Source organism: Mytilus galloprovincialis, chromosome 5 (genome assembly GCF_965363235.1).
Source record: "Mytilus galloprovincialis chromosome 5, xbMytGall1.hap1.1, whole genome shotgun sequence".
Classification (NCBI taxonomy): Eukaryota; Metazoa; Mollusca; class Bivalvia; order Mytilida; family Mytilidae; genus Mytilus; species Mytilus galloprovincialis.
The window spans coordinates 66,087,172-66,112,958 of NC_134842.1; the positions used below are offsets into that span (position 1 = coordinate 66,087,172).

Sequence of the window (25,787 nt, forward strand, 5' to 3'; positions counted from 1 at the left end):
TGCTGTTTTTAGACCCTTCTACAACGAAATTTGTTTGACATGCACACGTATAAAAATTGCGGTTTTTATCCAACGCAGTCATAGGTTTGAACGTAGTTTTCAATTTAGACTCGTTTATATATATATATATATATATAATATACAACTCGTCTAAACATCAACCCAACGATGTTAGATCTGTAAATTAGAGAAAATTTACAGGTCTAACATCGTTGGGTTGATGGGTAGACGAGTTGTATATATATATACAGAATGTACACAGTCATGTATCACCATCACTGCTGGTGAAATCCGATGGATAAATCTGTTGTAGAGTTGTCACTGATTCAGACGTACTTACATATAATATATATATATACAAGTCTAAATTAAAAACTATTTGTACACAAAATCCGGATTTCAACAATAAATGTCTCTTCAGTGATGTTAGGGATCGAAACGGTATTTGGAAGGCCATATAATTTACCTCAATTTAGGATAGACTGTTGAATTTAAAGAGTAAAAATAGGATGAACGGATCATAAAAGCCGGAGGGAAAATATATACAAATCCAAACGAAAAAATATAAACAAGTCTTAATTGAAAACTGCGTACAAACCTATGATTGCGTTGGATAAAAACCGCAATTTTTATACGTGTGCATGTAAAATAAATTTCGTTGTAGTAAACAGCACAAACAGTTACATTTTTTTAAGACCAAAAAAGTGAAAAAAAGTATATTTTTTGACAAAACGCATTTGACTAATATATTTATATAATATGTAAAATGTCTAGAAAATCAACCTAACGATGTTAGAGTTGATGCGTAACTTCCTCCCCAAGTGGGGCTGGAACCTGTACTTTTTATTTCTAATTTCTACGACAACACCGCATAGCATTGCGCAGAGACTTTTTTTCTCTTGATAAAATTTTATTAAAATATGTACAATGAAACATTCACCAGACAGTGCCTGGTGTCAAAAACAGACAGTTACATATAGTCAGTTACAAGCAAATAGAAGTTCAAAGTAAGTTCAGATATAAGTATTTTTATAATTAAGCATCGCTTGGTAAAAAAACTGCAAATTATACCTTGTCCATCGGATTTCTTATGATTAAGAAATACCAGGCGTTAGAATATGTATAATATACCTAAATATAGATTTAATGTTAATCAATAATATACAAGTATGTGCAAATACCTCAGTGTATTTAAAAGATAATTATATTTATAGATATTATGATCTCTATATTTAGATATTGTGATCGATTATAAGTAGTCGTAAGTGTATTTTATGAAACTCCTCTTTGGAAATGAAAAGAAAACGAACTAAATCAGTATGTTGTAAATTTTGTGACTTTGAATCAAACGAAAGTCGACGAAAGCTACCGAAGAACGATGACAGTGAAGATTGGAAGAAAGGTGGCAATAAGAAATTAAGGTACGTTGGCAAACAAGACAGCAAGGACAATATACATTTCAAGGTCAGACAGACATTTGTTTTACCTTTTGATCCCGAATGCATGGCAATAACAAAAGACGAAACAGTGTGGATAGCAGACACAAAAAATCTGATAGAAGTGGACCTAAAAAATGGAATGAAAAAGTTGAAGGAGTTTTCAAATGTACATTGCATTGAATTGAGTCTTAGTTCAAAACACGAATTATACGGAGTATTTGATAATCAAGTCCGTAAAGTAACTAGAATGGGTATCGATAAGAAAGTATGCGACTTTTCGCCGTACAAGCCTATTACATTTAACATTACACAACGCGATGAAATTGTTGCTTCATTAGAGATGGATCCAAGTAAAAGGTCATCTAGAATTAGGAAGCCGGCATCAAAGTTTGTTGTCCTGGGATTGAACGGAAAAGTCAAAGACGAATATTTTTTTGAGATTTCGCGTCGTCTTATAGGAGTTAGATGCAATTCTTTATTAAAAGCTGCATCAAATGGTTTTATTTATTACACCTATCAACCATTAGAAGATGACAGCAAAATAAAAATGGTTAATAAATGGAAAGAAGTTGTTTGGGAATATCCTGCGTCTGGGTCAAAGGCCAAGGAATTCATTCCCATCGAATTGATCGAACTCGACTAGGTTACCTTATAGTAGCAGACAGAGGCGGGAATACTTTGCACATCCTTGATATGAATGGACGTGTTATTGACGTTATTGATGTCACACAGTTTGGACTTACTCGACCAGGTCTTCTCGTCCTTGACAATGACGGATACCTCTGGGTGGAAGGTCTGTCTTCTGTCAATGACGAGGAATCCATTTTGTGTGTTTTAGAATTTGGAGGCTGCTAACACTTTCAGTCTTGAATAAAAAATAGAGATTCATGGTGTTTTAATTTGTGTTACTACGTTTTTTGATTGAGTTTAACCTTCCAATTTATATTTTATAGTGTGTCTTTCTATGTTGTGATGTTATATTATTGTTTCAGAAAAGAGAGAAAGCTTGGTACCATTAAAACGTTTAATCCCTCTGCAATTGTTTGCACCTGTCATAACTTGAGTCAGGAATCTGGTGTTCAGTGCATGGTTGTCGTCTGTTTATGTGGTTCATATATAAATGTTTTTCGTTTCTCGTTTTTATAAAGATTAGACCGTTGGTTTTCCCGTTTGAATGGTTTTACACTAGGAATTTATGGGCCCTTTCTATAGTTTGCTGTTCGGTGTGAGCCAAGGCTACGTGTTGAAGGCCGTACTTTGATCTATAATGGTTTACTTTTATAAATTGTTAGTTGTCTCATTGGCACTCATTCCACATCTTCCTATATCTATCTACAAAATCTCTTTTATATTAGCACAGCTAGGACAGTTGAAACTAAAGTATAGAAATAATATTAAAATATTCTTCGTAGATCCTTTTACAAGTTTACAAAAACATACTTCACTTCATTGAATTGATTTAAGATGAAAAATTCAGACAGAGAGACAAATTGAAGTGAATTTTGTAAAACTTGTTAAAAGTATAAGTACCACACAATATTGTCATCAAGAGGATTATAACTCATTTTGCTCTAGCTCACGTGACTCAACAAAATAACATGACGAAGTGTAATTTTAAGAAGTGTCAATGTTAGACAAAGCATTCATAGATGATTTGGTGTTGAAAGAGAGGTATCTCCTTGTTACTTGATTTATAGTCGATGCAAACCATGCAGGCTTAAGACACGACTACCAAATTATTGTTATTTTGTTAGAAATCAAATGTACGCCCTTAAACAGTAGATCATCTTATTTTTATGGTTTATGGGCTAATTTGATGTTTTCCAAGATAAGTATTTTTTGGTTACTATAAGGAACAATTAAGTCAACTTAGTTTGGTGTATGGAATACTTCTAAGGTGCGCATAGATATAAGAAGATGTGGTATTAGTGCCAATGAAACAACTCTCCATCCAAGCCACAATTTGTGTAAGGAAACCATTATAGGTCAAAGAACGGCATTCAACATACAGCATTGGCTCATACCTGACAACAAGTTACAATGGCCCGATAATGACTAATGTAAAACCATTGAAATTGGATAACCAACGGTCTAATCTATATAAAAGAAGTAGGCTTACAAGGTAGCAATTCAATGGCGGATCCAGAAATTTTCATAAGTGGGGGCCCACTGACTGACCTAAGAGGGGACCCGCCCCCCCCCCCCCCCCTAAATCCGCCTCTGCAATTGAACCAAGAGTTTCTATTGAAGTTGGAGTTTTACGGACGCCATCACAAGCTGGTAGACCGTTATGGAATATCCACTTCAAAGACGATAGCGGATATGTTCCAAATGATCTAACTTTATCCTGTTCCCTATTCCTCGAATTTGACCTACCCAATTCGACTCATTACCGGGTTTGTACTAACATAAGAACTTCGTCGGGTGCCACATGTGGAGCGGGCTATGTTTACCCTTCCGGAGCGCCTGAGTTCACCCTCAGTTATTGTGGGGTTCGTGTTGCTTAGTCTTTTGTTTTTTATGTTGTGTTTTGTAAACTATTATTTGTCCTTTTCTTTAGTTTTGGAGTTGTTGGATTATTTTAGAATTGTGAGTCTGAATGTCCCCCTGGTATCTTTCGCCTCTCTTTTATTTCATTACAGGACATTAAAAGATTTAGTCAGTTCAAGTAAAAGATAAGATAAGATTATGTAGTAATACTTATGACTGTTCGTATATGAACAGTTCGAATACTAAGCTTTTAAAGATTAGCATAAAAGCCATTAACCATTTACTATATTTAATACAGTACAATTATATATAAATCAGTTTGCAGACGTGGACTGAATATATCGCCTACTTAACTGGTTGTGATTGATTATATTTTTGCAATTCATTTATATATGCCCGACGCATTACAACAAGGACCACATACACCTAACATAATTATCAATACAAATTAAAGGTCGGATGAACCCTATGCCTACCCAACGGAATTGTAAACCTTACAACTAACAGAAATGCTCAACACTAACATGGGACTATTATATAATACTATCATATAATGTGACATATCCAAGCGCACTAACCAATGAACACCAAGAAGAGGTCGATGCCAGAGGAACTTTGTCATACAAACACGTTCACCTTAACTGACTTCTAACTAAAAGCGCTCAAACAGTCGGTAGAGTTGACCTACAGTTACTGCTTTATACAGCGTCCGAGAAACAAACCTAATCAATATTATTCACGACCATGATGACACTGATAACTTATCCATGAAACAAGGATGAGCCCTATCTGACCTGAGACATAATCTATATGTTAGTTGAATAGTCCCAGGTCTGACAGACCAGTAAATGATGCAAGAAAATAATTATTCTATTACTCATAAAATAACATACGCAGTTCTATAAAGCACTTGCTAAACAATGAAAATGAGACCAAGGACAATAGACAGATGAAGATTTCGTAACATTATAAAGAAAATACCTTCTGAAATGTATAGTTTTTAATGGTTAATTTTCTATGCTGTTTTGTGTACTGTTATTTGTATTTTCATAGTTTTTCGCCATGGCATTGTCAGTTTGTTTTGGACTAATCTTTTGCCTCACTTTATACAAATTAGTTATGCTGCAACCCCCAGAATAACATCTCTATGTCTTGTGTTCTAGAATCAAATTACTCCAATATCTCTAGATATCAACTATATATTAATTTTTATTGTGTTAGGTCACTAGCCACTGTGTAATGAATTTATCTTACCAAATTATAGTATAGGAAGTTTAGACATACAATGATGCATGTAGTTGTAAGCCTTGGTATCACAATTTGTTTTTCTTATAATCTCCAGTCAACACTGCAGTTGCAGTTCTGTGAACACAATTTTTGGAGTATTGAACCTTTCAAACAACATATTTCAAGAGAATACTCTTAGCAGCTTTATTACAATATATCTTCAATAAAAAATGCAACAAATAATTTGATTTACAATGTATATGTAAAATATAACAAAGCACCGTAATCATTCAATTAAAGTAAACTTTAACAAATATCTATATACAACAAGGAAATGTGTTGTGATTGCCAATGAGACAACTACTGTATATTTTAATGATTATCGCAATAATAAGAATTCACATTCGGATATCTGATACATATAACTGTATGCAAATTTACCTGAAATCACAATAATTAAAATCTGCTTTGTTGTCTTTTCTCCAAAAGTAACAAAAATAAATGCATGCATTAATTTCTGATTTACAGTATCCCAAGTCCAAATGTTAATGATGTAGTAGATTTATGATTTCTTCATCCAATCAAGATAATTAACCTGTAACTTGTCATGACAAAACAATACACCAAATATCAAATCAATATCTTCAAGCATTTTAAAGAAAAAAAGTCTTGAAAACTGACAGATGGACAGACAGATGAAGTGCAAACCTAAAGTCACCTTTGACTTCGATGATAGGGGACTTCTAAGAATGATGTCAAATTCCTTAAAATACATAAATAAGTAACTAAGTCAGTAAATTTTTCATTTATATTGAAATCAAATTTAATTTGCGCTATTAAAACCAACCACCTTCTGTATGTGCCTGACCCAAGTCATGATCAGGAGCTTGTAACTCAGTGGTTGTTGTTTGTAGCTGTATTTCATATTTTTTTCATTCATTGTTTTACATTTGTGATTGCAGACCCTGGTATAGGGGACTATGCAGTATGGGTTTTGCTCATTGATGAAGGCCATATGATTACCTTTAGTGGTAAAACTTCTATGTATTTTGGTCTCTGATGCAGCGTTTGGCAATCACACTACATGTTCTTATTTGATAATCATTTAGAATCAGCACAAACTTACAATCAATAGTATACAATTGTTTATCAAAGCTCTTACAACGGGATTTGATATACTTTTAAAGTAAACATGTACATGTAATTTACTAAATACAAAACATTGCTATAAACAAGTACACATAACTAGAGGCTCTAAAAAGCCTGTGTCGCTCACCTTGGTCTATGTGAATATTAAACAAAGGACACAGATGTATTCATGACAAAATTGTGTTTTGGTGATGGTGATGTGTTTGTACTGAACATTCTTGCTGCTTACAATTATCTCTATCTATAATGAACTTGGCCCAGTAGTTTCAGTGGAAAATGTTAGTAAAAATTTACAAATTTTATGAAAATTGACTATAAAGGACAATAACTCCTTAGGGGGTCAATTGACTATTTTGGTCATGTTGACTTATTTGTAGGTCTTACTTTGCTGTACACAATTGGTCTTTACAGTTTATCTCTATCTATAATAATATTCAAGATAATAACAAAAAACGGCAAAATTTCCTTAAAATTACCAATTCAGGGGCAGCAACCTGACAACGGGTTGTCCCATTCATCTGAAAATTTCAGGGCAGATAGATCTTGACCTGATAAACAATTTAACCCGTTTCAGATTTGCTCTAAATGCTTTGGTTTTTGAGTTATAAGCCAAAAACTGCATTTTACCTCTATGTTTGATTTTTAGCAGTGGCGGCCATATTGGTTGGATGGCCGGGTTACCGGACACATTTTTTAAAAACTAGATTCCCTAAAGATGATTGTGGCCAAGTTTGGATTAATTTGGCCCAGTAGTTTCAGAGGAGAAGATTTTTGTAAAAGATTACTAAGATTTACGAAAAATGGTTAAAAAGGGACTATAAAGGGCAATAACTCCTGTTAAATCATTGTAGTTATGTCACTTAAAGAATATTTTCATTATTATGTGTATTTTTTAAAGGCTCAAAATGACATTTTACGCATTTTCACCATTTTCCCCGCCAAAATTTGGGTTTTAATTCAAAATAATTTTTTTTCCTTATCGGTGACCCATGTTTTTTATTTGCTCATTCTTTGAAGCTATATTTCAGCTTTTTATATTGCAATTTTGGGAGAGTTTTGGACCAAGTGTCATAGAACGTTTTTTTTGATATTCCGATAATAATATGTCAACACCTCTATTTTCCATATCATTTCATTGAAAAATGGTCCCTTTTACATACCTGTTTAAAAGTAAAATTTTGAGCTCAAATGGTCTGTGACCCCCTATTTTTTTCGACCAATTTATTTCACTTTCTATAAAGAATAAAATAACAAAAAATGCAGAACTTCTGATAGAAAATTTGAATAGTTCTGAGCCACCTTAAACATGAAAAATCTATCAAATATGCCAAAAATGTCACTTTTCAGATGGTTTTTGTCAAAAATGACAGTGGCCCCTTCCGTTTTTCATCCTCAACCTTTATATATGTTATGTATTATCATCAAATACAACTTACATTTCAATATTAAGAATGAACACAAATGCGGCCACTTTCATCGAAGACGGAAACCGTCTAAAATTTAACTAAAGTTGTGAAGATTTACGTAATTTAGCATGACTTAATATAATGATGCTAGTACCCGATAAATGTGCATTGTATGGTCAAAAACAGCCCATATTTATGTTGCAGAAGCATTCTAATTTCCAATATATAACTAAACATTTTAACAATTTTGTAACTACTGCTATATTTTGGGGCCAAAAAGGGGCCTTACTGGACCTACTACTTTCGAAACACTTTCAGGCATAGATGATGATGTGAATGTTGAGAAAGCTGAACAGAAAATTCATGTTTAGTCAACCTTACAATTATTAAGTCTAGTGAATGCCTCCACCAATACATCACGATCTTCCTTGAGTAATAAGTCTCTTGGTTTGGAGTAGAATATTGTAGCTTGACCACCTTCACATAGTTTATTCTTTACATCAGTCAAATGACCAGTCTTGATTTCTAGCACTGTAAATGTTACCTGAAACATAAATAGGAATGATAAATCATTTGGTTATAATTTGTGAACAATGAGCATATTTGTAGGTGGAATTAAATTAAACTTCGCGCAATCATCTACAGATATTTATCATGCACTTCCAATTATTGTTTTGCCATCTATCTATGCAGACACTTATATTCATTTTTGTCTACCCTTCAATTACAAGGATATGACAAGTTATAGTTATTGACCAAGCAAGTCGGTATATAGAATTTAATCTGCACAGCTCAGGTGACCCTTATTAACCCGAACAATGTAGGAGTTCGGGTTAAAGGGTCATCCTGAGCGCGTGCAGATTAAATTGTATATACCGATTTGATTGGCCAATAACTGTTTTAACACATGACGTCATTAATTTACGTGAACGTTTTAGATGTGGACGATATTCCGCAATCCACGGATCCGAGGAAAGTTTATTGTAGGGTAAGAAAGGAGGAAATACAACTTTCATTGGTAAGTTTTAGATTGATAACTTTCTTTTGGGGTTTAGACTTATTGTAAAATTGCGATTTAATGGTAGATTTTTTTTTTAAATGTTTCTGTTAGATCTATTCCCATTCTTTATTTAATAAGTGACGATTAAGACTTTGACAAATTGAGTACTTTCAAATTGTTGTATGAAAAAAAATCACAACTGAAAGGGTTAGTGCTTTTGAATTTCTTTCCATCAATGATATGCTTTAATAGAGAAAGATAAACCGAGGAAGATGTTATATTACCTAAATTTTACGTTTCTCTTTCCAATCTTTTACTCCTCTCCCAAAAATTTCTTTGTATCTATAAGCTATGTATACTGTATTAATTTTTAAGACACATCCATCTAAATGAAGTCTGATTGATCTCCAGCTAGTCTCCCTGTTTTAAAACAAACTTAAATATGACCCCCTTTAAATTCAATTAAAAAATACAGTCAGGGGTACTACTTGTACAAGTGTATTTTATTTACTTGAAGAAGTAAAAAAAAATATACACATATAAGTAAATAAATAATGTTTGAATAATCTCCCCTTAATTTTCTAAAAAATTTACTTGTATAAGTAAATTTTTCTTACAATCCCACAAAAGTCCTCAAGTTTTGAGATGTAAAATCATGCCTTTAATGATTTTTCCCAGGTTTGCTCAAATTTTTTCATTAAAGTTCAATGTTTCATCTCATTAATTCATCAAAGAAACTGATTGAGCAAAGATCTTGTATATTTGCGCAAGGCCTTCAAAAATTGCTCCTTTGGGGCTTGTAAATGAGCAGTGTTATGAAGATGACAGACAAATGGGATTTTCATTGTCCATGAAATTACACTTAAATGATTAGTAAAGACATCTGTAAAGGGTACACAATTTAAAATTCTATTAGAGCAAAGAAATCTTAAGAATTCAAGAAAAGAAGAAAGGATGATTTTTTTACTTTTTCAAGTAAAAAATTCTGAATGCCTGAGGGACATAACTTAGCCAATTTTTTTTTACCTATACAAGTAAATAAAATTCACTTGTATAAGTATCATACAAATTTACTTATATGTGTTTATTTTATTTTACTTCTTCAAGTAAATAAAATACACTTGTACAAGTAGTACCCTTGACTGAAATATGGGGAATAGATATTCAAAAAGTCATTATAAATTCCATTGAGTCTAAAACTAATCAAAATCAGATTGCCAGGGATCTCCATGGATGAAAATTGAACCATGGAGGAACTTTCACCATTACAAACCGTATCTACGCTGTACAGTGTAGCGCGATCGGAAGTATTTTATCCCTCCATACAAGGAATGGTGAACATGCTAATTCATTGCTTATTTAAATTATATTTATTTGAATTTTCATTATAGAATTAGAAGTATCAATATGTTCATTTATTGCCGTTTTTAACCATTCAAATGCCAAGTCTTCATGGTCCCCCCTTAGTCGAGAATGACCAAAAGCTGTCATGAAGGTCCCCATGTAGATTTCTTGTATTTTTGGTAATTGTTATGGGGGTTAAAAATCATATGATGTGGAGCTTATTTCTGATGTACACTGTCAAATTCAGAACCCATTACCGGTATGGCTGATTTGAAGCAACAACAAAACGATTCGTACGGGTTATGTAAAAGGTTAAAGAGATTTGTAAAGCAAATGAACAGGTTTTTAATGACTTTATCTGACAAATTGATGCTGTGCAACATGCATCTTTCGAGTCTGAATAGAAACCGGAAACGCGGATGTTACCTGTTACCTGTTACCTGTCTGGTAGGTTCACCCTTTCTAAGGGTCACTCCCAATGGGATTTATTTAGGTTAGTAATTAAATATGTACATTATTTACAGTTGTACATTTAAACTTTTAAAGAATTATACCTGTACAGTAACACCATAAACCAAGAAACTCCTACTTTCGCTTGATAGACTGATATAGTTCATTTAGTCAAATTTAACTCTTGTTCAACAGGGTTGTTCGTTTTGTATGTAGACCATAGCATAAAGTTCGTGTGATATTCTCAATGTCTCTGATATTTTGATGTTTGATGTTAACTATTTCCTTGATCTTTTCAGATGATGAGTCCAGAATAAACTGCACCATTTGTCCTTCATTCATAATTTTATCGAATATCTTTTTGCCTATATTGTTTTTCACATATGATATAAGTGTTGTTAAACGTTTATCTCTTTCGGTTTTCAGTGCATTGCATTCCAGCATAAAATGTTCTGTATCTTCTGTAGCTGAATTACATAATTGGCACATGTCCTGCTCTACATTTCTACTAAACTTGGCTCTATCTACTTGGAGTGTATAAGTCCTTGTTATAAGTTTTGCTTTTATTTCTGCTTTTTTTACTTCTAAGGTGTTATTTGAAGTGAATTTCCATATTTGGTGAGCATGTCCAATTGGCCTTGCTTTAATGTCAAGGTACTTCATTGTTGATTTTTCCAATTTTTCCATCTCCCATTTCTCTGCCCAATAATCTTGAATTGCACACTTGACAGTTGTTTTCCATTTTTCTCTAGTTGGTTTGACTAATAGCAGTTCTTGAGTTTTTGGCAGTTTGTACTTTGATAGAGCAGTTTCCAATCTACTTATGAACGTATTTGCAGTTTGTTTTGACATTACAAGTTGTCTTTCTATAATTCTGTACTCTATGCTGGTATTGTCTTGAATAATGCCTCCAAAGAAATTGAGTAGCAGTCGGTCCACAGTTGACTGTATTGGTTCTATACCAAGTAGACAATAGTTGGCAGCACTAGCAACTCTTTTTGGCAGTCCTTGTATCTGTCTGCAGATTTGTAGTTGCAGTCTCTCCAATTTTGTGATGTCAGACTTTGTATAGTTTAAGACTTCAATACCATACAGGCTCCTTGGCAAGGCGTAAGTTTGCCAGAGTCGTGCCGAGACGATTGGTGACATTCCTTTTCTGGCACTCAGTCCAGGACCAAGCATAGCATATATAGTACGACGTGCCACTTTTAATCGGTCTTCTATATTCACTTTGTTCTTAATAGTTCTAATAAGACCCAGATGTTTAACCTCGTTCTTTTCGTCGATGTATCAATTTGATTGTAATATACGAAATGAATTCGGAATTACGATACGATATTTCTTTACAGGAAATATTTATAAGTTTTTACTTTTAAACTTTTAAAGTAATTCTAAATTATCGTTTCAGCAGTACTCGAGTTATTTGCGATGAAATAATATTTACTGTTTTGCGTCTTATTTTGTTCTTCTTGAAAAAGGGGGATGCTGATTGCGTAAGTCAAAATAAAGCACGTGTTCGACTTGTTAAACTGTTTTCTTTGTAACTGGATTATTAATTTATTTATTTAATCTAAATTATCATAATCATTTGCTGAAACGTAGTTGATTAATTCGACAAATGGATCGTCTATCCTCAGATAGTATTCTCCTGTCTGGTTTGTTGATCTACCTGTACAAGCTCAGGTACAAGTGATTAGCGATCTTAATCCGGATATCCCTCAGGCGTTAGAACTGTGTTGGATTATAACATAAAAAGCCTAAGGGTTATGCAATTACATGCATTTGATTATAATTGATAAAAAAAATGGCGTCGGGCTACAAAAAATGATGAAGTTTTGAACGATGGCGGAAGACAATTTAACGATGGCGCAAGACAATTTAACGATGGAGCGAGTCATTTGACGATGGCGCAAGACATTTGAACGATGGCGGAGCGCCATCGTTAAACAGGCCATGGAGATCCCTGGATTGCTTTTATTCGGATATTCTAAGATACATTTCTTTTTTGGCGGAAATTACTAAAAATTGTTTTAACTTTATTTCTGACTTTAAAACACTGATTTAAGATTTATGTTGTACGCAAAATATAATAACATTTTATGTTCAAGCTAAGATGGAAAAAAAAGGAATGAGAAACCTTTCTTTTTTCCTATTTTGAAACTACGATATTTGTACAAAGTTCAATTTTGTTGTAATTTCAAGGCAGGCGGCGGATTCGGGGTGGGGATAAACATGTCGTTCACCCTAGGATATGGACAAAGTATCGTGTTTTGCCTTAAAATCGTCAATATCGTTTTAAGTCTCGCTACACTCGGTTATATATTTTTTTAATTTGATCGAATAACGCCCCTTTCAAAATCTAGGAACCGCCCCTAAAGGTAAAAATAGATTTGAACTGTGCAGTATATCTGAGGTAGTTAATGCACACCTTTGCGGTGCATTATCCAGATTATAGCACAGTAAGAACAAAGAGATTTTACCCATGTCATGTGTTAAGACTAGTTAAAACTTGGTTGTTTTGGTAATCATCAAATAAACCAGTGAAACGATTGCTTGTCAGTTTCTTGCATGAAAGTGACGACAAAAAAATCTGTATTTTGATAAGATTGTATTTTTTAAGATCCATAGCAAGTTAGAAGTACTGGGAGTAGAGAGGGGTTCAACTGCTTCAAATAAACAGAGACTCAAAGCATCCAGTTATAGCTCTCCAGGCTTAAATTTGTTTATTGTTACTGGAAAAAAGCTTAAATGCTCAACTCAGACCAATCCAACAATAACCTTACACTGATGTCAGATACTTTTCCTACTACATTTTATTATTACACATGCAGTATTAGGATTTAATCTGTTATAGTGCATGTATCACATACATGTATATCTGACAGGGAGAGTGAATCTGAGCCAAATAATATAATCTTTAATTTAATTTGTTGATATTTGTTAAATATTTGCAACCACTCTAGCACAGAAGTAGTATTGTCAACAACTAAAATTCTGCTGAAACCAGTGCTAAGGTAATCTTAAACTTACAGTAGTGAGGTGTGTTATTTTGCTCTTGGATAATTTCAGATGAAGAACAACAATAAAAGCTTTAACCCATTGAACAGAATAGACTTCTGTCAAAGTTAATATTATATATTTTGTCCATGAAGTTATAAACAATATCCTGTTACATTTTATTTTTTATTTGGGGAGGGGGACATTTGCAGCTTGCAATTAAAAACCTTAACTCTATTAAACATGTTGAATTTTGATAGTAAACATGGTAAATATTTGTTCTTCTGTCAAAAAACGTTTTTTTGCTAAATACATCTACAATGTCATGAATGTACATGTTGTTATACAGCTGTCAAAAAGATGAATGCAATCTGCACCAAGTCGTAACATTTCTGTCAGCATGCACAAACTGCACGACTTTAATTCTTATTCAATTTTAAGATATATGTTAATGCTACATACTTCAGTTCCAACTACTATAACCCCAGGGCAATACTCTCTCAGGCCATCTGTTCCATCCAGTTGTCCTGTGAAGAACTGGTCAAGTAAGAGTAAGTCTCCTCCATGTTTTGCTAATATATCTGGGTTAAACCATTGATATATTGGCTTCTCAGCATGAACAGACATTTTATTTCCATTAGCTTCACTACATGCATTTGAATGTCTTCTTTTTTCTTGTTCCATTCCAATATGGTTTTTATTGACTGAATGTTCCAAGTTCTTAACCTAAAATATAATAATATACAGTTCATTATGTAACTGAAATTCAGTTTATGAAAATTTGAACATTAACCATGATACTGGTTTACACCGGCCTTTCTGCATGTTCTGGTAAAAGGAATTTTAGTTGAATATTTCATACAGTATATAGTAGTTTATCCTTGGGTAAGATATTGGATAAACGATAAAGGAATTTAAATACATAACATGTATAAGAGTAATTGTATCATGTTTACAGAAAATAAAACATTTGTAATGAAAGAAAAAATATTATGAAAAATAAAACACAATAAATTGTGTGTACTTTAAAATTTGTTATTACATTAAATACATTCTAAATTGTATAAGATTTTTTATTGTATGTAATAGGAGTAAGAGAAACAATAAAACGAACCATTAACATGCATATGTAGAATAACCATGAACTTTAAATAGTGGTTATATAAAAAGATTAATTGGTTATTTTGCAAAATGTCAAGTAGTAAATATTTCATGTATATCAAGCACAAATTAATATTAAATTCTATAGGCATGATAGGTAGATTCTGCAAAGTGGTTTAACTGACATGAAGGGTGTAAACTTTGACTGTAATTTAAACAAAAGAGGATAGAAAGTATAGGCCAATACATCATGACAAAGGATCAGAAATTTTACAACTGACACAACATGAGGCTTTCTCCTTTTTCCTGTAACAGTCTTTGAAAGGATGTCAACAGAATAAGCTCCTGGTACTAAAACTATATCTGACTTTGCTGTAACTTGAACTCTCTTGTCCAGACAAATCTCTGTGTTCCCAATGAATGCTGAACCTGGTCTGAAAAACAAACAATGAACCCAATAAAATTTAATAAACAGCTGCGCCATGAGCGCATGATATGCCCGACGTCTTATGTGGAAGTCTTGTGCAATAATCATAAAGAGTTTATGAGAAAGTTTTAAGCAATAACCATATATTGTTTTAGAGACACGGCGGGACATGTGAAACCCCCCACCCTGTTTTTTTTACAAAAACTAAATATTACCAAAATAAAATTTTGAATCAAAACCAAAAAGTATACAGATCGTTAGATTAATATATCAAAGAAGTGTGTAAAGTTTTAAGCAATAATCATAACTTATTTTTGAGATAGGGCGTGACATGTAAAAAACCCTCCCCTGTTTCAAATTATACTCAATAACTCAAAAATAAAATTTTTAATAATCACCAAAAAGTATACAGATCTTTAGATTAATAGAACAAAGAAATGTGTAAAGTTTTAAGCAATAATCATAAATTGTTTTTGAGATACGGCACAACATGTAAAAAAAATCCTCCCCCTTTTTTTACAAAATACTCAATAACTCAAAAATGAAATTTTGAATCATCACCAAAAAATATACAGATATTGAGATTAATATATCAAAGAAGTGTTTAAAGTTTTAAGTCATAATCAAGAATCATTTTTGAGATACAGTGCGACATGTGAAAAAAAAACACACCCCTGTTTTAGTAATAAAGTGCCGTAACTCAAAAATTTTAAGCCTTATTTTCACCAAAAAGTATACAGATCATTTGACCATCATAAGAAACAACTACATTAAGTTTCATGAAATTTGGATAAGTCGTTCTCAAGTTACGGTGCGACATGTTTACGCCGGACAGACAGACGGACGGACACCTGACATTTGTATACCATAATACGTCCCGTCAAAATTTTGACGGCGTATAAAAACAGCCCTGTTCAATTGGAAATGCCTATAGCTATGAATATTATCATTGAAGCAAATTGATGCGAGAAAATATGGTATGATGAGAACCTTACTATGCGGTATTCATTTTGCTCATTGTTGAAGGCTATATGGTGACCTAGGCTATAGTAAGTTGTTAACTTCTATGCTGTTTTGTCTCTGGTGAAGATTTGTATCAATGGCAATCATACTACCCTAAAGTGTTGCTTTATTTGAATAACCGTCAGTTCATTAGTTAAGTTTAGGTACATGTATACACCATTTCCTACATTTCTTTTTACAAGTTTTATGTATTAAAACTTGATTGACTTCATCAGTCTTTTTAAAAAATTGTAATTCTTTAACCTGATCGAAAAATTACATTTTAAAGCAATGTAGTTTTTAAAATCCTGTAGTTCATTTCTTTAGTGGTTTCACTATTATTCATTGAACAGTGTACAATGTACATGTACACTTATGTCTAATAACATAGTACATTACAAAACTGTAAAATACTCACAGAGGCAGCAGTCTACACAATTTAGAGAATTCTTTGACCATATCCACAAACATATCTTCTGGCACACCACCAACAGATTTTCTATATCCTTTTCTATCAAAACAATGGGCATCCTGATAGGCTATCATTACTTGAACAGCATTGATGAAATTAATAGGATCTGCAATATCTAATTTGTGCCTTAAAGGTGAAAAAAGATAAATGTCTGAGCAAAGGCATTGAAGTCATGGAAGTTATGTAGAGAAGCTGAAATGCATGTAACACCCTTTAGTTAATATGGACATATTTTTTCTGTAATAACATACATTGTGTACATTTGTAGCTGTACTATGCATGATTGCCAAACTATAATAGTATATACTATACAGTATAATATCTTACTAAAGTTTAGTACACATAATCATGATAATGACAATAACATTAACAATGTCAATAGGGGTAAATTCAGTAAATAAATATACGTCATCAGGGACCGCCCATTTGGGGGAGAGCTTTCTGTCTAAAAGTGAAGTCCTGTGCTCTTCTGATTGGTAGATAATGTTTGTAATAAATATTTTTTGGTAGATGGATCAAAACTAGAGTTGAAAAAAAAAAAAAAAAATGCTGAATGTACTATTTTTTTCCCCTACAGGGTTGAAAAGTAATGGGGGTCAGTATAGGAATTCAGTGCGAATCTACATTGTTTGTAAACAAGGCCATGTGAATGCCCAAAAATGCCGCATGACCCTATGTTTTTATTGTTGCAAAAGATAGGGCTACATTTGTACTTTCATGAATGATATATGAAAGATTTTAATTTCTAAAGGTAAATCAGGTATAAATTTATTTCCACACATAGATTAGCATTAAAGTCAATGGGAGATTTTTTTACTGAATTTACCCCAATAGACATTATAGAACTTGTATACATTGCAACATAACAGAGGATGTGCATTGTCACTTTGCAAAATTTAACATGTATCATATACATGATATATGTTATCACAGATGTTTTTAGATATTTTAGCCCACGACAAGTACACAATGTACATGTATGTTATTTTTTTCTAATAACTTATTTAAGTTATACCCTTGACTGATAAGTGGGGTTGTTTAATTATATACTAGAACACACCCACGAAATCACACGCATTCAGAGTGTGGTTGAAAGTGTGTTATGTGTTGTAGGATGAATTTTTGTAAGAGATTTAATGACCTGAGAATTTTAGGAAAGGTATCAAAAGTCATACATGTAGGTACATGTACTTGGGGACAGGACAATTGTTTTTCTACCCCATCTCTTCTTTTTTTCCAAAATTGTCATGGTTTTGTTCTCTACATGTATTAACAATTATTAATTTCAATATGAACATATACACATTTAGTACATTATGAACATTCATTACTATACATGCTATAAAATAAAGTGTGTTTGCTTTTTACTATCAATTCTCAGTGTACTAATTGATCCACAGCGGTCATTGATATATAATATAGACCCTCTGTATCTCATATACTTAGCATGCTTAGTGACCCTATGAATTTTGTAAAAGATTTTAATATGACTCGAGAATGTATCAAAAGTCATACATGTAGGTACTTAGGGACAAGACAATTGTTTTTCTAGCCCGACTTCTCCTTCATGTCCTTTTTTTCTAAATTCCCATTTTTTGTTTGTTTTTTAATACATTTCAATTCTGTTAGCGTTTATAAATCTGTATATTATGAACATTCATTACTATTTATCCATAAAGTGAATTTGCTTTTTACCATCAATTCTCGGTTTACTAATCAATCCACAGCAGTCATTGTCTGATTGACATATTACATTGGATATAGACCCTCTCTATTTATTTAACCCTGTGACCACCGTGGATACATTTGTAGTTAACCTGAAAATGATAGCAGATAGCAAATTCACTTTTTTCATCAAGTATACATGTATGTATGTTCAAAGACTTCAAAGTATACAGAAAAATGCAAACAGGAAGCACTTTTTTCCGGTTTTCCTCCAAAAATAACCCATACAGAATAATCATATAAAGAATGGATGACAAATGGGTACTAAACTATGCAGGGTACCTATAGGACACAGAGGCATGATGATTAATTTATAGTGGAAGGAAGAGAATTCGAAGCGACACACAAAATGAGGTCTTATCATTTACTGTGAATTCATTATTATTCATTGGATACCAATTTTCGTGGTTTCCGTGGGTACAGGTGAACCATGAATTTAAATGTTCAACGAATAACAAATTTTGTATTAGGATGTGTGCCGACTTTGGCAAAACCACGAAATCAAATATCCACGAAAAGACAAGTTTTCAGCAATCCACAAAAATTGGTATCCACGAAAATAAATGAATCCACAGCAATAGTATATATTTATTGAACTAAAATCTGTTTCAATCATTTGACACCAATTGTTTCACTTTACATGTACAACAGCCTACATTGTACAATGTATAATTTGGGAAAGATGTCAGAGGCATTTTGCAAGAAAAAAATTGTTATTTGTTACAATTTTTTCAGCCTCTATACTAAATACTGATAAAACAGGCAATACCTATGTTTCCCTGGAACATACATTGTAAGTAGCTACATGTACATTTACATAATCATGATGATGTACCATGTGCACTATTTCTTCATTGCAAAAATATTATACCACTGGTGGCCTTTTATACATGCGTACAAAAACAACTACAAACATGACAAATGTAGATTGATATGCAGGATCTGATTTGCTCATTGGTGAAGGACATACAAATGTAATCCAACCTATATATACATGTACAATGTAGCTGCTAACATACATGTACAAATGGTGAGTGTTAACATTAGTAATCGTAAGCAAATTTTAAATTCAATTAAAGGAAATTAAAGATGATGATGATGATAATAAATGGCTGCTTTACGTCCAGCGGCAAATTGATATATATTTTCAAGACAAGAACATGTTAATATTATGAATATTTGCCCTGCCTTGTACTACATGTATACCAACACTCTAGATCTTAGTATGATTTTTTTTAAGGTGCTAGTTCATAAGGAACAAATCCGCAGGAAGACATGTCACCTAAAATGTAACACTGAACTTATTATTCTAACTTAGAGCTGACTGAGTCTTTACTCTTACTCCTTAGTGCGGCATGCTGAGCAGAGAAGCAGTATTAATTTGAATACCAATTTTTAAGTCTTTGATTTGACCCTGCCTATGTTCCAACCAATGACCTCCCGCAGCTTAGAGCGATCATGCATCAACAAGACCACCAGGGGCATTTTTGAGACATGAAGGGTTTTGTTTCACCAATATTACATCATGTTCATGTGCATACTACATGTACATTAGTCTAAGATAAGAATTTACGAAATCTGGAAAGACTATTTTTTTATTGTTTTTTCTGTGACCCAGCTGACATAGAAATAACCTTACAAGGGGATCCTGGATCCCGCTTAATATTGTTTTGTCAGATTCCTATATCCCGCTTACACTATGTATTTACAATAAGCAATTCTCATTTTTTTCTAATTTCCTGTGTCCCGCTAGACTTCATTTCCTGTTTTCCCTGCACAATAATTTGACTTTCACATGTCAAGCTTACAAAAATTCGGCAATCCCACGTCACGCTTAGACCCCAATGAGACCCACTTATAAGATGTCAAAATTATATGGACTTATACTTTTAATACCTGAATTCTAACTGATGAAGATTGCCCAAATCTTTCTCTATTTGCTTGGACACTGGAATTAGTACACTTTCACGAATATCTGTGGTTAATTGAAGTAATTCTTTAACAGACATGCTGAAGGACATACTATCCTGTGCATTCTTTACATGGTCTTTATCTTTTTCTTTCAGTGGTCCAAAATTGCCAGTTTTCTCAAAAATAAAATCAACAACATCTAAGGGTGATGGAAAATATTCATCACTGTAAATCAACCCCACTGAATCAAGACAAACCATATTCCAAAGACATGTTGAGGAGGGTATAATCTTCAATGTTCCACCAACATATGGAGAATCATAATCTTCTTCCGATGAACTTGAGGACGAACCACTGCCGTCTCTGTATGATCTCATCATGTTGCCAGTGTTGTTTTGTTTTGATATCGCGACGAGAAAGTTAATAATCCCGAATTGTCATCAAAATTGGAAGTTTGTATTTCATAGTCCTCGCATGTTAAATTCTGAGGATGAGTTTGGTCTCCAAGGATCCCTGTCTTCATTGTATTAACATGATTAAAATTTCATACCTCGCGCTTTCCCACATGTCAATGTTGTGTTCAACTCTGACCTCTCAACGTGTATAATTTGAATCGTATCCGGAATAGCAGGCGATTAATTCCGACCTATGATTTGTAAAAAAAAAGATAATATAAAAAAAAAAATGAGACAGTGTGGAGATTCCTTAGGGTCAGTATTGTAGATGAACAAAACAAGTTATAAATGAGTTACATCAAAAGCATAATACCAGAGACATATAATAATATATATCTGTTAACAATGGTTAATACATAACATATTTCCATTCAAACAAAGCAAATGCTATATTATTATCATTATTGATTCAACGGCTTGTATATAACATGTGTTTCATGTGAATATGCTGATCAGCTATATTGACATAAGATATAAAGACAACATCTATGCAAATGATGATAAGGCACAAGTAGAACAACACGCAAACTCACACTCTTCATTGAATGTTTTAGTTATAATGTCTTTTGTTATAGCCTTATCTGCCCCAGTCCTACCACATTATTTATAACAATTTATTACTTAGTGAATTTGGACACACTTAATTTTCTAAAAACATTTTTAGTGGAATTTTATTACTTATCGTCAGTGAGTTGATATTGAAACAAAATTTGATACATCAAAACCTTCCAATTTTCGTAAAATAGTCATTCAAAAATTCGAGCATTATGGTCGTAACTTAAACAACAAAAATGTTAAGGATGGTCGTAACGTTAATTGTGATGGTCGTAACTCTTTATTAAATAGGACCGAATGAGGCAAGTCAAGAGTTTTAAACGTGTCTTTTATTATACGAATATATTATATGATATATTTGTGAAGTTGATTTTACGAAATGATAAAAACTAAAACGGGTGAAGAAAGGGGTACCTGTAAAGTGCTAAACGGAAGAAAATTGGAACGAATAGAAAAAAAACCCCCACAATGCAAAATGAAATGAACAGTCACTGTTACTTAAAATGTAATGTATGAAATTAACCAAGAGGCAAATAGTTGTAAGCGGTTAAATTCAATTACAATATAAATTTCTCAAAAGTGGAGAATTTATTTTAAAACAAGAAACACAGCTCTGGTTATGATTATTCTTAGTTACGAATACAAATCACAAAATAAATGGTTGTAAGAAAATGCGTTTGTCACAAATTGGACATCACATGAAATAACAGTATCCAGATTTTTTTCTTTAGATTTTACATCTATTGAAATGATAAACTTTTTACTAGGTGGAAATAAAAAAAAGCTACAATTTAAAATTGATACTTTAAACCGAAAGAGCATAAGTTAGGATTTACTTCACAATAAGCTTAAAATATTGATAAGTTATGGAGGTCGTTGTCGAGACTAGACCATACCCGCGACATCGCGAGTCTGTACCTGAATTAAAGAACATACGCCTTATTCTTAGCCTGGATTTTGAGAAGTCGTATCGTCATTTGGTAAAGTCAAGATGATTTTAAGGTGCAATGTCGAAGTTTAGGTACAAATATTACCCGTGGTTAGAGCAAATCCTGAATACGACTATTGGTACCATGATATACACACTGAACTTAAGAATGAAATCAAATATATGTATGACTAGCTTGTAGCCAGGATAATGTTTAAAAGATAAAACTTTGTGCTACAACTCATCGTGCTGGTCTTTCAAAGCTGTATACTATTTTCCCAACGTATTCGATGTTCAAGAGCTTGCAGCTTCTATTCAGAACTTTGTGAAACGTCATCAGTGTCTGAGTAGAAAGTTGATAAACCAGGGGTATGTCAAAGAACGTCTCATCTTTTTTTCTAAAATAGTTCATCGGAAGATACCAAGACCTTGTAGCTAAATCTTCATAAATTATACATGATGGTCTTAGTTTAAACAATATTTATTCAGATAAATCAACATTAAACATATTATACAATGAAATAATATTAAGGATTCAGAAACAAGCAATTTGCTTTTACAAATCTGTCTCCCTTTACAGACATAATACACTTATTGAACAATACATAAATATGAACTGTAATAAATATATGAATATGAAAAAGGTAAAAAAGGAAGAAAAAAAAAATTCATGAGAAAAATAAAATAAAAATAATAATAAATAAACGTGAATAATTGTAATTTATACAGTGTGAAATGCTTGGGTTCCTATTGAGTGATGAGGCATTAACATCAAGGGTTAAAACGTTTACTTTTAATAATATATTTTTGCACCAAACTGAATAAAATACTATTTTGCTCATCTGAGAGTACCGTTGATCCAAAAAGCAAAGTTTTTGTGTTTACCTGGACAGGAAGAACCGAAATAGAATCTAATAGTTCATGTCTTAAATTAATGTATATAGGACAAGATAACAGAAAGTGAGTATTTGTTTCTACATCACCACAACGACAATTTGCAGAGTCTACTAAATTACGAACGAAAAGGTGAGAATTCAAAGAACTTGAATCCATTCTTAAGCGAGCATGAAGAATTTGACTAAAACGATGTCCTATATAATAATACGTTGGGACCTTACTATTTTGGGTACTAATTTGTTTTTTGAATAATGATGGAGATTCACATTTTCTTATGTTTAATTTAAGAGTGTTCCATAGTTTTGTTGTTGCAGGGATGAAATATTTAGAATATAAACGGGTCCGAGTGTTGACTTGGGTAATATTATTTCTTTGTCTTGTATTATGATCATGCCTACTTCCTATATTATACTGAATCAGGCAATAAGTCTCTTAAATACTCTGGAGTTTTATTATTCAAAATTTTGTGATAATGAATTAGTCTATGATTGCGTCGTATTTCAGATAATTTTTCCCATCGAGTTTCAATATATAAATTGTTTATACTGGTAAGTTTAGTACCCCCCGTGACGATACGCGCAGCGTCAAGCTGAATATTTTCAAGTTTAGCAATCAAATTCTGATTTTGGGAGTCTTGATGTATAGATTCTGCGTACTGATGTTGTTTATCATCTTTACAACGTCTTATTTTGTTTTGTCATTTGTCTTTGTTCTATTATAAATATTACTTTTACTGTTGGCTTGTTTTATGTGATATCTGTTTGACGTGGCTCGGTACTTAAACATCCCGTCAATGTGTTTGTATTATCTTTCATTTTTAGCTGGTGTGTTTTGTATATGCGACTTTTTTTGTTTCTTTGGTTCTTATAACGTGACTCTATACTTTAAAAGATCCCGTCAGTATGATATTGTTCTATTATATGTCATTATGATATATTTCAATTATGAATTTGAAAATACGTTGAACCACAAACGTCAAAATTATTCAATCGCGTAGTGGAATGAACTATTTATGGATTCTTATAAATTCTATATAATTTTTGGACTATTTCAAATCTCGGTCTATTTCTGAAATTAATTCTTACATACTCTTGATGGTTTAACCCTGTATGCTAAAATTACCCATGTGAAATTTTAGAATTGTTTGTATATACATTGAACGACAAATATATGAGACGTATAAAATTTTCTGACGTCAGACACGCCAATCGATGAATGTGTTTGTAGATAGATGTTTTGGTGTTCTGCTAAATTGTTCCTTTTAAAATTGTTACACGATGATGACTGCTGTACCCATATTTTGACTATTTTATTTATTATGTCTGTTTAGTTCACGCATCATTGTAAATATAACGGAACTTGATGAGACTGTCATCAAAGGAGAGGGTCAGCGCTTTAAAACCAGGTTTAATCCACCATTTTCTACATTTGAAAATGCCTGTACCAAGTCAGGAATATGACAGTTCTTGCCCATTCGTTTTTGATGTGTTTTGTCTTTTGATTTTGCCATGTGATTATGGACTTTCCGATTAGATTTTCCTCTGAGTTCAGTATTTTTGTAATTTTACTTTTTTTTTCATACAATATAAATATATAACATACACATTATTTTCATTCTGCATATGTATGTGATAGTTGCCGCAGTACATTTAGTTCTTCCTTGTAACATTATCCTGGCTACTAATTTCTAATATTTGATCTTACTCTTAACTTCAGCGCATGTAACAGTGTAATATTTATATCAAAAATATTCCTACTTTTCAGGTTAACACAATGTTCATTGCGACACCATAGATTCATTTCTTATTCGTACCAATACTTAGAACTAATACCAATGATATATCGCAATATATGATCGTCATGCACTCGATAAAAAATAAAGACAACACGTCAAAAACGCCAGGTGCATTTGTGGATTTACCTTCAGCATGAACGACCAAAAACCAAATATTTTGAGGCCAATGGTTTATGAAAACTGCAATATCTGATTGAAAATTAAAGATTAGTTTTCAAAATTGTATGTTCAATAATTTCATCTGCCGACTTGATTGCAGGAAATGAAAATTCGTGAATAAAAAAAAATCTAAAATCAAATATGAGGGAATATTACACATGTATTCAACAATTTGATGCCTTAACGTACAGTAAAAAATATATTAACACTCAACCCTAACATGCATACTATTTGGCTTAATGCGAGTTGATTAGTTTTCACTGGTTCTCCTAAATGATAGTCGTTTGGAATACATCAGAACTGTGTATGTTTAATAATTATTTAACTTCTGCATACCATTATCAGAGTAACAAATAATATTGTTTGTAGTAAACCATATATGACAACTGAGTGTATTGACATGGTTATGTGCACGTTACGTTTAAAATACTTTAATATAAGTTCGTCTAAATACGCGAGTTACGGTCATCTTTCAAAGTTGACCATCTTGTGTCGGTTACGAACATCATCCAAAATACTATAGTTGACATTACGACCACCACACTTTAAAGTAAGGACCATTTTGCTCGAATTTTTGATGACTATTTTACGAAAATTGGAATGATTTTGTGTAACAAATTTGGTATCAATATCAACACACTCACGATAAGTGTATATGATACAAGCGGTTTGACTCAAATGAACCTTTTACTGCACGAAAATTGGAAAAGAAAAACATATCCCTAGAGTGGTCTCCCATATTTAGATGGTCGAAACTTTACGTTATGACCACCCGCTTACCACCAGTGGGTATGGGTAATGCTCATTGTAAAAATGGAATGGTGACTTATAGTTGTTAACTTCTAAGTCATTTGGTCT

The 25,787-nt window shown here is 32.6% G+C and overlaps 2 protein-coding genes across 2 annotated transcripts; both read right to left on the reverse strand.

Moving 5' to 3' along the window:
• Positions 1–7,975: 7,975 nt before the first annotated feature.
• On the reverse strand, positions 7,976–14,224 carry LOC143074658 (uncharacterized). The gene is made up of 2 exons (XM_076250006.1): positions 13,965–14,224; positions 7,976–8,255 (listed from the first exon to the last, which is right to left on the reverse strand). Exons 1-2 carry the CDS (start codon positions 14,184–14,186, stop codon positions 8,079–8,081), a joined length of 399 nt encoding a protein of 132 aa, XP_076106121.1. The 5' UTR covers positions 14,187–14,224; the 3' UTR covers positions 7,976–8,078.
• On the reverse strand, positions 14,224–20,725 carry LOC143074113 (uncharacterized). The gene is made up of 4 exons (XM_076249661.1): positions 20,126–20,725; positions 16,451–16,630; positions 14,859–15,037; positions 14,224–14,228 (listed from the first exon to the last, which is right to left on the reverse strand). Exons 1-4 carry the CDS (start codon positions 20,518–20,520, stop codon positions 14,224–14,226), a joined length of 759 nt encoding a protein of 252 aa, XP_076105776.1. The 5' UTR covers positions 20,521–20,725.
• Positions 20,726–25,787: the final 5,062 nt, after the last annotated feature.